General features: G+C 34.4%; 1 protein-coding gene across 1 annotated transcript; it reads right to left on the reverse strand.

Annotated features, from left to right (window-relative positions):
* Positions 1–1,035: 1,035 nt before the first annotated feature.
* Positions 1,036–3,588, reverse strand: LOC144439041 (muscarinic acetylcholine receptor M2-like). The gene has a single exon (XM_078128286.1). It carries the CDS (start codon positions 3,462–3,464, stop codon positions 1,803–1,805), a length of 1,662 nt encoding a protein of 553 aa, XP_077984412.1. The 5' UTR covers positions 3,465–3,588; the 3' UTR covers positions 1,036–1,802.
* Positions 3,589–14,005: the final 10,417 nt, after the last annotated feature.

Here is a 14,005-nt window from a genome sequence, read left to right on the forward strand (position 1 = left end):
AGAAGGGTGTATAATAAACTGAAAGAAGTTGTTTCGTGCTTGCATCGATCGGAAGTTAACATTATCGAGGAGAGTTCAATCACCCTTCTTTGGAGAGCGGTAACATGGCAACCGATCACCTTATTCCCATGCTCGCAGACCAGAGCTGTTATTTCTTCCGCGATACTGCGAAATAAAGCGGTGCGTCTAAGCTTAAACGATGCCGTAAAAGAGGCTGTGGTTTACGACGATGCCTTATTTCATGAAGACTCATAACTTCTATTGATCGGATCTGCAAACGTATTATAAATCACAAAGGGACTTTCAGAGAATGATGTTCTGGTGATAAACAGACAAGGTAAAAGTACTCCCACAGAAAAAAATTGGTTTCACAGCCTAAATTTCTTCGAAATATTTGTTCAATGATATCTGATGTAGTTGGCACGTGAGTCTTGCGATCTTGCAAGTCATCATCTCTATGTCGAGTATCCATTACTGTAATAAAAACTAATCAATAACGTATAACTCTAAATAGTATTGATTTTAAGACATGTTTTGACGCTTTTGTCCCTTTAAAGAATGCTATGTTAAACGTTGTTATTTTGCTCATACACTATATTGCTGTAATCAGTTTACTTTATCGATCGTTTTTTTTTGAATTCGGAATGACTTTAGACTTTTACAATGTATATGTAACTAGTAACAGTGGTATCTTTAAGGATTATTTAATAACGACTGAACTTACGATATCGTCTTACGTTTCATAAATTGTACATCAATTTTATATGTGACCTTCATTTATACCAAGTGTTGAATTCATTACATATATCACTACTAAATCATAATTGACAGGAACTCCTTATTAAATTTCGTGAACCTCGAGCTCACTCCAAAAAACAACACCTAAATAAAAAAACATGGATGAGCAAAAAACATCTACTCGTCTCCGTCGACAACCGTTAAATTATACATGCTACAAATCATGCTTACATCGAAATCGAGAAGAAAATGTGGTATTCCCATTTTTATTACTTTAAATAACAAACTGTACTTTTTTTACACAAATTTCTTTATAGCGATTACTCAAACAAAATACACATGCGCAAACCCCAAATGGGTGAGCCGATGTTAAAATACACACGTTTACGTTCACGAAAAGAATTTTTTTTAAATTACAAACCGGTGCAACTTTTGCTCAGAAGTAAAGTTAAAATTTAAGAAATACAGAATATCTTTGGAAGTTGCATTTTTTTTGGCACTGTGAAATGTTTTATGACATTAGCTATATTGAAGGCATTCGTTGGATTTTGATAAAAAATAAAATAAAATTGTATAACTTGCATACAATACCTAAAAGAGAATATGCATCATTTTGAAAATAAATTCAAGTTCAAACGAAATCAATTTATAGTTATCTCTTACATTACATTCACACAACTTACAAAGGCAGATGTTAAATACTACAACATTTTGCTTATCTTATCATAAATTTTTCAATAGTTTGGTATCATCAGTATTTGGTTTTCAGTATTTGGTTTTACGAACGAGTAAATCAACATTACCGTGACATGCACTGACAGCCTGAGTAATAGTGAGTTTGCAGTCTTGTCAAAATATACCATATTATTTCAGAAATGACATGACATCGTCCAAATATTGACAAATTCAAATGCTCTATTGACGCATTATAGGACAGTGCACTCGAAAATTGAACAGATTGCCTCCGATTTACTCTGTCAACATATTGACACATCGACTAGCTTTGATTTCTCCTCGTTAATTGTCCATCATATCATATATCACGGTGTTATTGTCAGCGTGCTTCAGGAAAGTTTACAGCGACAAAAGAGGCTGTGGAGAGAGCGGCGGAATTGTTTAATCGAGTATGCATAGCAGAGTGGGTCTAACGCGCTGTTGGTGTAGTATATCCAATAAAATGCGTTGAACAGGGCAGGGTTGAAACAAGACGGACAGAAACTTGCACCCATGGCAGCAAGGTGATACGGCATACAACATACGACTATTGCCACCACTAACGTAGTCACTGTACTCAGAGCTTTGTTGTCATTCGACGTGGAAGCTCTGTTGTCTTTGGATCGCTGTTTGGGACATTTTCTGTCTCCATTTGCCTGTCTGTTGTCTGTTCCGGGTGATTTAACCCGTCCATTCTGGATAGGTTCGTTGTTACCTTGACCGACTTCTGGTGTTCTGATGTCTATATCGATAGTTATACCATCTTGCGATGACTTAACATCCAACTTTGTAACTATTCCTGTTTGACTCACATCTGAAGTGTCAGTCCTGATATCGGTAACAGGTGTCTTGGCATCAACCATGCACGAATGTTTTGTTGTATTCGTTGCATCTTCAAAAGCAGGGTTGTCGTAGACGAAGACAGAGGCGTTACCATCTATCTCTGCGTTGTCTGCTTCTGTACAAAGAGTATTGTCGTACTTTTCTGACACGTTGATATAATCAAGTTCTAACGGACATAAAATGTTCTCATTGTCCGCCGACATACACTCTTTACGACGGTCGCCGTTCCGTGAACTGTTCGAGTTCATAGCTTTACACGTACCTGTCAGCGATCGTTCATTTTGCACTGAATTACGATGGCCACGTTCTTTATTCGTTAAACTTGGACACTTACCCTTTCCGTGAGATATCTTTTGAACTTCACCAGATATTGTAGAGAGATTGTTTCCTTCACTACTTTGTTCTTTATGATTGTTTGGGGTATTTTTCGTAAACATATTCAGAGCACCAGTCGCGCGCTTTGTTTTCCTATTCGCGACTTTCTTAGCAACGGCATATATACGGATGTACAAAATAATAAGTATCGCCATCGGCAACCAAAAACCAAGCGCTGTCTGGGTCCACGTAAACCACGTATGATTTAAATAGTCAATAACGCATTCCTCGGCCGAAAATTCGTAAAAACCTTGAACATGTGGCCAGAGGGCGATAGGCATAGCATACATCACAACTGCGACAACCCATGTGATTGCAACCATTCTCAAAATTCGCTTTTTTGTGGTTTCCATCATGTGTTTAATCGGATCTTTCAGGGACTGGTAACGATCGATGCTGATGGCAATAATTGTAAATAAAGCCACTGCACATGCTAAATAGTCCACTGTTAACCAAATATCACAAGCTATTCTTCCGAATGGCCAGTATCCTATGGCAAGATACAATGTATAACCAGGTACGGAATTCAGACCGATAACAAGATCTGCAATGGCCAAATTTACAACGAAGTAATAATTCTTCTTTCGAAGCTGGCGATGAGAACGGAAAATTACGAGAACGAGTAAATTGCCGACGACAATAAAAAGGGTTAGTAGTCCTCCGATGATGCCAATCCCCATTAACCGTAGAAGATCGTCCCCAGCTTTCTGGATGTTTGTAAAATTTGTACCGTTCATCTGGAACGTAGTAAAGTTGAACACGGTGACGCTGTTGTTTGTTGAGTTGTCATCCATGCTGCACCAGTGCTAGCTGTATTGCACGTCCCTATAAACAAATATTCAGTCCTCGACTCTGGCATAAAAACAAACGAATAAAACTTGTTAAACCTGCAATGTTTTATAACAGTGCTAAACACGGTGCTGCGATACATTATGGCACGTGACTACATCGTGTGAATTGTAAATACGGTCTGAACGTGCGTGGTCGATTTCAATCATTTGCATAATTGTAACTATGTTGCGCACGCATTTTCGAAAGCAACGCGTTGACATTTTCCCTTTTCAATCATCATTTTTGGTTTAATAAAACTGTCAAATTTTGAAAAAAACCTCCTTAATTACGTTATGCAGTGGCGAATAATTCATGACGTGAAAACAAACAGCATCTCGTGATCTCCCACAAATACAATTACATATTATCCACTTTTCTAACATACTTGAAATCAATAACTGTCTTCAAATATTCTGACAGACGGAATATAAATGATTGATTTTAAAATAGAAATATAAATGTGACCCGAAAAATCGAACTTTAATGAAAAGAATGCAATGTTTGCTTTAATGGCCTTGTACACCGTTAGTGATATTAACACTCTATTGTTACCGACCCCTATTGAATCGTTTTACCCGCATCAACTCCAACAGACCCAAATTATTCATAAGCTTATGGCAGCAATAACAATATATCACCGGAAATTATAGAGATACAGTTTTGATTAAAAACATATCTGCAGTTATTATTTATATTTATATAGTTTTTTATTTATACTTTATATATGTCTATAAGTATAGTACGTATAGATATAACAAAGATACTATTGTTAGAATTATTGAGGAGAGTATCAGTGCAATCGTGTTTTTTTAATCAATCGACCGAAGCATAATAAGGAAGGTAATTATGCGCTTGTAATTGAGTGCGACTTCCGGTAGCAGTCTACAGCTGCCAGCCTCAGCTATGTATGTATATCAATCAATCAATCAATCAATCAATCAATCAATCAATCAATCAATCAATCAATCAATCAATCAATCAATCAATCAATCAATCAATCAATCAATCAATCAATCAATCAATCAATCAATCAATCAATCAATCAATCAATCAATCAATCAATCAATCAATCAATCAATCAATCAATCAATCAATCAATCAATCAATCAATCGTTATCTCTCTGTCATCCCTCTACGTAAGTCTGTTGAATTCAATCACCAATTAAATGTCCCTTCAGCTACCACCCAATCTGTCTATCAGGCTAACAACCCATCCACCCACCCACCCACCAACCCACCAACCCACCCACCCACCCAGATATATAGGAGATATATAGGAGAACATCGAGGGATCCTTTTAAAAAAATCAGTTTCGCATGTCACACAAAAATGGTAATGTCCGTAACGGTGGTATAATATCATCACTTGCTATTGCAGATATAGTAAAGTCGCTTCGGTAGGTTATTAATAAAGAACTTTACTAAATTAGATACAAGATACTTAAAGAAAACTTCATTATTTCACGTAAGAGAAATTATGGTGGCATAGTTCCATACATTAAACACGTGATATTGAAATACAGATGCAGGTACAATATACAAAATATACACATGGTTTTATGTCTCCAAATATTATATATATATATTTAACCTTCCCTCTTGTTTTTTTTTGTTACCAAGGTTTTTGTAATCATTTATATTTGTGAACATAAATCACTGATTATTATACATGTATGTGTGTTCTAGATTTCGATGAGATATCATGGTGATTTGTACTGTCCGTAACATAGTATCCGTAACATGTAACGTTTTTTCCCAAAATTGTCCGACGATTGCTTTAACACTGTTATGGGTTAAAGTGCAATAAATCTTTTCAACCCAGCCCCAAATGATAATGTTTATATAGATGATACTAGATTACATGTGTTCGTTATATAGCTTGTCTCCACATAATAATAATAATAATAAATAATAATAATAATAATAATAATCTTTATTTATACTGGATAGTTCTTTAAGCATATAAACACTTGTCTCCCAAGAAGTCCAGTGAGGGCCATACCTCATGGGTTCAGTGTTAATGCAGGAGGAAATCGGAGTACCCGGGGAAAACCTGCGTTGTTCGGTAGAGTCAAACTGAACGACACTTTTCTTACTCACAGCGTAGTAAATTTAATCGAACCCTGAATGGGGTTCGAACCCCGACCGCAGTGGTAAGAGGCAAGTGGTTTAACCACTCGGCCACAGATACCCAAATAGGGATACATATACGGTACTACAATAGGGATACACATTGTTGAAGTTACATTACAAGTCACTATAAACACCTGGGTGTCCACACAAAAGTAGGCATCTGGTTCCAGTATTCATGATTGAAGGAAATAAACTTTTAGAAAGCTTCTGTAGTATATTATTTCGTGATCACACTGAGCAGTATCTGGGACAGTGTAAATGGATTGAAAATATCTTGAACTACGAACTATGGTCATGATTGTGAAATAAAGATATAGCCTAAAACTGAAAATCATTTCGCGTTAAAAGCTACAAAGTGAACAACCTTTATAGGACACATGTACTCTGTTACAGTTTGTAAGACATGGCTTAATTACTGGAAACCGTTATTTATGTAAATAAATTCCTCATTTTTATATTCATAGGATGTTTACCAAAACCTATTCAGTTCTAGTCATTACCCTAAAGAATAATAATATGTGTACCAAATTCAGACATGTTTTTGAGAAAACGATGACACAGACACAGACACAAACACAAACACAGACACAGACACAGACACAGACAGACACAGACACAAACACAGACAGACAGACAGACAGACACAGACACAGACACACACAGACGGACACACAGACACACATCACTAAAACATAACCCTCCCTTATATACGGAAGGTAAAAACATAACCGAAGGTCAAAATTATAAATCTGTAAAAACTGGACATCCACAAATATCCTTTTCATGTACTTATTGTGCGTGAATGGAACGCTCGCGCTCTGTCGCACTATGTCACCAACAGTACTTGTCTTGATCAAAATTTACCAGTGCAGTATGAGTCTGCTCGCGACAAAGTTTAGCGCCACCACAGTCACCTCTTGACTACACTCTCGTTTTAGGTAACATTATTTCGACCAATGATAGTACGTCGAACTTGTGTACAGAAGCGGGTCCAGCAATAAGATTTATGATTGGCCCATATAAATATTGACCAGGTGGTCTGTACATACACAGACTTACAGACTTGCATGAATTCATCAGCAGTTAGCAGATGCCGGTTCGGTACCGAACACTACATTGAATTGGACTGGACGTACAGATTACCATAGAACTTGTAGAATAGGCCGCTGTTGACCTGGTTGCTTTCCAGTGTATCAGTGTAACACTAAAATCAAATTGGTTTCACATTGAATCATGTTTTACTTTTGTAAAGGTAAGATTGCTTAGTAAGATAATTTACTATACTTTGTGTAAATGTTAAAAAATTCTGACTGTCCCAGTGATCTGGAGTGAACGAGTCTTATATTATCTCTGATCATTTCATCCAACTATTATGATGTCTCCACTGTACAAATCTTATAAATGGTCAGAGCTAAGACATCTTTGTCAACTATCCTGTTGTTGCTGAAGTCTAGAGTTGTAAACAAACACATTGCCGCACTATATCACACACAGAAACATACATTAAAGAAAAATAAACATCTGTAAGTCTTATCACTGAATTCAGTTCATGTTCAGTTTATTTACTGTCTTACTGTCAAGATTTAAAAGGAAAGAATAAGTTACAAATCAAACAACAGCTTCCAATGGAAAGAAGTAGATATATGAGAAAAGATACAAGTGAATGCCCTCTGATGTAGACATAGAAATCAAATTGGTAACGAAATGCCCTGATGCCCAAGATGGGTTATGAATGATATGTAAATATATGGAGTTGTATTATATGTTGTAATAGTAGATACTTGGGACGCCATTTTGGTTGAAATCTGTGAAATGATATACACAAGAACTTACAACTGCAGACATCAGACCATGGACAAATGGAACCAGTTACAAACTGGGAAAGTTAAGCCTCTTTATGTGTACATGAAATGCCAGGGGAACTGGAAATTTGTTTGTGAACATGAACTATTATGTAAAGTGGCCATGAAACTGTTCTTATCAAATGATGGAATGTAATACAAGTCTCTGGTCTTCCAACATTCTGTGCCAAGTGTTATTAATCCAATTCAGTTGTTTACTTTCAATGTTTATAACAGGATCCGTTTGTCCATGGTCTGATGTCGACAGTTGTATATAGCAGCAAAACAGTCCATACATTGTGATAGAAGTGGCCAAGTGTAATCACAGAGGCTCAGTTACTATGGTGATTTTTAATTCATTGGTAACCAACAAATGATGTCATAATGACTTTCTGACATTGACATATCTAAATACTGAGTGGGAACTCGTACAGTTGTTATACATTATACCACGTTTAGAGTTTAGAATAACATAACTTTTTTTTCAAAAAAATATGAAGCAAAAATAATCACCAAAACTCATAAAGTTACAGACAATGCCTCTTTAAGTAATCAAATAGAGAAATATTATATTAGTTTTTATACTGTGATCTAGGTTCTAATTACCTATGAGTAATGTTTTGCCTGTTCAGTTCTTTGTAAAACGGTCCATTTTCTGGATTTACGGTTAGGAGAAAAGCAGTTTGACAGAGCCTGTTCACTTGAATAGGCAAACCTTTATTTGTAAGTACAACCCATAACACCAAAGTAAAGCATTTTCTGTGTATATCACAATCGTTTATAGCATCCATATCAAGTGTGAAAGTATACTGTTTCATTTGCTAATTGACCACATTAGAAAGGCCACATGCTAGGCTTGTAAATAAACCAACTGAAAGAGTATACTTTTACACTTGATATGAATGCTATAAACTGAGTGTGACACATAGAGAAAGTACTTTACTTCACCATTGTTATAAGAACCATTGGTCGTGGTATATGAACTAATTAATACTATTTTTTACTGACCAGATGAATGTATTTAAGGATATCAAATAGTGATTTTCTGAATTCATTGCTGATGCATTCAGGCAACAGACATCTGCATAAATTCTTTTTGAAAATGATACATGTAAACAAGAATGAACAATATTAGTAGTATATAAGATCAGAACATGGCAACAAAAATGATATTCATAAGTAATGGTATAACATTTTCTTATCTAAAGTTCAGAGGACATCCAATACACACTTTTGAATGAAGCACTTTTTGTTAGTTGACAAACAGGATGATGGCACTTTTTGTTAGTTGACAAACAGGATGATTCATCATGCCCCAGTTACTATGTAAATCCCCAACTACCATGTTGAATTTCACTTATTTGCATGATGTCAGAGTTCATGCGGGGAAAGCTTTCTGATAACACACAAACGTTTGTTAGAATGTCCTTAGTTACGTACTGGCTGGGTTTTTGTAGTGTGGGACCCCGAGGAGACTCTTAAGATATGTGGTGTTGCGCTGCCCTCACCAGCCTGAAAGGGTTGACCGATGTGTGAGGGCGCACTATCACGGCGCACCTTACAGACTAGACCCTGATCCTTACATGTGTAAATTAGACAACTGCTGTGCTTGAAGTTAAGATAGATTACAATGATATATAAGATGGTCAACAGATAAGAAGGATAAAAAAGATGGACAGAAAATACAAAAAATAGAAAACATCTCTTTCACAAAATCACTTTTAGCTTTATATTCTCAACTAACATTTCATGAACATTAACAATTTGTAAAAAAACTAACATTTTCGTAAAATTCTGTGAAACAAAAAAGCACCAACTTTTAAAAAATTTATCGTTTTAAAAAGGTGAGACTATCAAGGGTTATATACAAGTCCCATTTAATCAAACAGTAGCTATTGTAGTACACCGCTGATGCATAGGAATATCATTTTAGGACATATCCGTACTCTATGGTTGATTTCAGTTTGTCAGTCAACTCTGACATGTACAGCCTTACACAGTATAAACTTCTTTTAATGATATTTGTTCTACCTCTATCAACATATTACCATCATGTGATAAACTTCTAACAATAATCATATGATAAATCGTAAAAAACGTCATTATCAAATTAATGTAAGTAACTTCCTAACTCTAACACAAATAAGTATATACTCACTTTGCAATAACAAATTTCCATGAAACAAAACATGATTGAAGTGAGGAAACTTTTACAGAACTGTTAAAGCTAAAGAACTTTGCAAAAACTCATTTTTTCCAAGTTGAAAATCAATGATAAGAAAATGAAACTTTACATGACAGTAAAGTCAAATTTTACCTACCTAACTTTAAAGTAATGTATCGCTTTAAAAAGACAAGAATGAATTGTACAAAATGAATGTAGGCATGGCAGTAAAATTAAATTGTTTGTACTAACTTTTTAAGTAATTATTCCTTGAAAAAAAACCAAGTCTTACTTTTACATATTGAAAGCTAAAATGAATACCATGAAAATGAAACTTGTTGCAGCAAATAATAAATTTGTATTTGCGGATCAGGTATTTATTTAGGATTTTTAATTTATAAGAGAATTTTATCATGACTTCCTACTTGAAAAATTAATGTGAAACAGCACAGACCAAGACTGTGTTTGTAACTCAATAAACTGCAGAAAGCTAAAAAATGTGTAAAAAAGTTTGTTATTGTATGTACAATAACAAACATTTTAGACATTTTAGTAATCTTTTGCAATTTATTGAGTTACAATAAGGACTTGGCACATGTTATTTCTTGTTTATTTTTCAAGTAGGAAGCCATGATAAAATTGTTTTTATAAATTCAAAATCCAAAATAAATACCCAATCCTCATCCATATGGTCACTTTAATACCAGGTTTGAGTTCAGTGAATTTCAAATGTTGGTTAAGTATGCTTCAGTAAGTAGAAATACTATGAGTACATTTTGAATATCTGGCAAAAATTATGTATAAACTCAGCTTGTGCCCCTTGAAGGTAAAATTAGTTTGAAATGGATCAATAACCATCAGCAGACACCATTAATTGAGTAAGAACGTACGAACTGCCAACAACAAATAAAGTTCATAGATTTACAAATAACAAAATCTCACCTGCTATGTTTGTAAGCATTAAAAAAAAGTCAAACTTAAAAAAAAGTCACAATAGTAACCTTTCTTGTAACGGTAGCACACTGAGTGCAAAAAATATTGAAATACATTCTTTACAAATTTCATGAAATTTCTTGAAAATAAATCCTTGTAATACTAGTCTCATAATACCACCATTTAAAATCAGCCCATATAAACTCTTAATGTTCACTACAAAGTAAAATATACTTGTTTGGTGTAAAATGGGGTATCTGGAGTAAAAATGTGGTATCTTTAAATAAAACAAACAAAATATATTTTGGGTTACAAAGGCATCACATGCCACATAAAGATTCTTCCTAGTAAGGGAGATAGGGGGCAGTATTGAAGGACTATACATACTGGCTTCATGGTATTAAATACCCAATATAATTTTTCGTCTTTTCATTAAAATCGTCTCATCAAAATTCAACATACAGTACATACGACAGTTAAAAAATTTAGCACTGATGTAAGTTTTAACTTCAAAATGTATATCTTTGTCAAAATTATGAAACCTGCATTTGTATCAAGGTATGTTGAAAATAGTTTTTTGTTTGTGTAATATTACTAGTAAACTTTTTCCTAGCTATCAGTCTAAGTAGGATAGCCACAGACTAAAACTATTGTTGTTGAATGTGGGAAATGACAGATCTGAAGTGGGTGATAGCAGTGCTTTGATTATGTAAATATATTGTAATCAAGATGGTGTAAACACTACTGGACAAAACTATATGTATGACTACTCAAGGAAAATTGCTATCAGAGATGCCATGTTACTGTGGATGTAATTACCACCTGCACCAGACTCTTGGGATGCTGTTATCCTAGGATACACAATCGCTAACTGATCGAAACTAAACTAAACTAAACTAAACTAAACTAAACTAAGCTATTAACTAAACTAAACATCCACATTCATTGACAGCTGATATCAATATGATCAACATGTTGCAACAATAGTATTAGTTTGTGTCCTAGTTAACTAGTTGATAGTTTACTTGTCACCATAGTAACACTTTGATCTTGTCACAGTCTTGGTTACCCACACTCTCACTGCTGGGGGGGGGGGGGGTGCTTCTACGAGAGTCTGGGGAAACCATGTTTCAAATACCCCACACCAGGGTTACACAGTACATTTCTTCCAAGTCATTAAAAGTGGGCTTACAAGGCCTGTTTGTTGTAGTTTAGATGTATGATACTTGAGAAGTGATAACTTGTCATGAAAGTACCTAAATCGTTTAGAATACAAATACAAATACAAATACAATGTTGGATGTGAAGTATACCCCAGCATGCACTGCTCTAATAGCTACTTCCTGCATGGGCGAGTTGGAATCTCATTTCCCCAGACTCTTGTTTGGGGTGGTTTCGTAGGCAGAGACCCCCCCCCCCCCCCCCCATGTGGCGAGAGGCTGGGTAACTGAGACTAATCTTGTCATAGATAAATGTACTCTTATAACTTTACTTTGTCTATTTTGTTGTCTTGACGTGACCAATGAAAGTTGGCTGAATAACATGATTTACATATCATTTAGGCCAAACCCCTACAACTACCATTGATATCAGTTCCACATGATGATATTAAACTTTGTTTGTTTGTCTGTCTGTCTGTCTGAAAATTCACATAAACAGATGGCAATGAATAGATATTTGAATTCATGATTCACTTCTTAAAAATATGTTAAAATATTAACAATTTCTTTTACATTGTTAATATTTTAGTGGCAATATATTAAAAATATAAACATATCGCTGTAGGAGATGGAATATGCATACAGAACAAGTTTGTTTGTACAGTAACAGATAAAAACTTGTTGATTCATACAATATAATTCTACGTAAGGGATTATTCATATCAAATATACTTACTGTGATTATTTGGTAACAATATCAATATTGTAAGATTTTCCAAGTCACATGATACATGTTTTGATACAAATTACATTTATGGTATGCAAACAGCACTCTTGTATAGATATACTGTTACGTTAGACACATAATTAAATACAATTGTCGACATCAGACTGTGGATGAACGGAACCTGTTACAAACAAGGAAATTATAAACAAATTATTGGATTATTAACACTTGGCACAGCATGTTAGAACAGTAGAGATTTGTATTACACACCATGGTTTGATAAGGACAGTTTTATGGCCTCTTTTTATGTGTACATGAAATGCAAGCGGAACTGGAAATTTGCTTGTGAATGTGAACTATTATGTAAAGTAGTCATACACCTGTTCTTACCAAATGATGGATTGTAATAAAAGTCTCTATACTTCCAACATGCTGGGCTAAGTGTTATTAATCCAATTTAGTTGTTTACTTTCCCTGTTTGTTAACAGGTGCCGTTTGTCCACAGTCTGATGTCAACAGTTGTAACTCAGAATATGGACTTTCACGTTATGTAATTATACTGCATGGTACATTACATTACCTTTATCAAAAGTCATAACTGCTGCAGTGATGACTTTTTTTTAGCACAATTGTGTGAAGAAAGTGTTTCTTTTTTTCTAAAAAGCTTTGGTCCTCTCAACTTAAGTTTAAATATAAGTTATCAAATATCACTGATTTATTTGTCTTGGCAAGAATCGTATTTCAAATGTAATCATTCTTGCAAAAATATCCTAGTTTCTCTAAAATACGCTCCAAAAGCTGGTAAGGAAGTGATCTATGATATCATCTAGATGATATGAAATCATGTATTAGCACCATTATCATATGCAGATGACATCATCTATATGCTATGGTTTTCATATGTTACATTAACATGCATATTGAATCACATGTATCACATGCAAAGAGAGTCTTATCATATGCAGATGACATCATCAATGTGATAATGTTTACATCAATGGTATACGCATATTGAATCACATTTATTTTGGAATGGATCTTGATTTGAAAGACAATATTTCATAATGTCCATGGGATGATACAGCTTTGCACCATTTACAATATGATACTAACTTAAATAAATCATAGCCAGGGATGTAGCTAATTCTAAAAGTAGCCGGTAAAATATGAAAAGTAGGTGGTGATATCTAGGAATGAGACTCAGAAATCTGTCAAATGACAATGGTTGAAACAAAAGGGAGTTTTAAACAAATTCTGGAAAAAGTAGCTGGCAAAACATTACAGAATAGTTAGTTTTTTTTTACCAGCTACTGGTCCTTATCTATGTCCTGATAGCACCTCATATTTTTCAATACATTAGCACAAGTGTACAAGTAACTTTTAATATTTTGTATTTCAACATCCCTTTTATAAGGTATTTGAACTGAGAAATGGTTTTATACTTTTTTTAACTGTATTTATTTATTTATTTACTCATTTTTTAAATTTTATTTATTTATTTATTTATTTATTTTTTTAATACATTTTTTACCTTTTTTGAAAATTTA

The sequence above is a fragment of the Glandiceps talaboti genome, chromosome 8 (assembly GCF_964340395.1).
Source record: "Glandiceps talaboti chromosome 8, keGlaTala1.1, whole genome shotgun sequence".
Classification (NCBI taxonomy): Eukaryota; Metazoa; Hemichordata; class Enteropneusta; family Spengelidae; genus Glandiceps; species Glandiceps talaboti.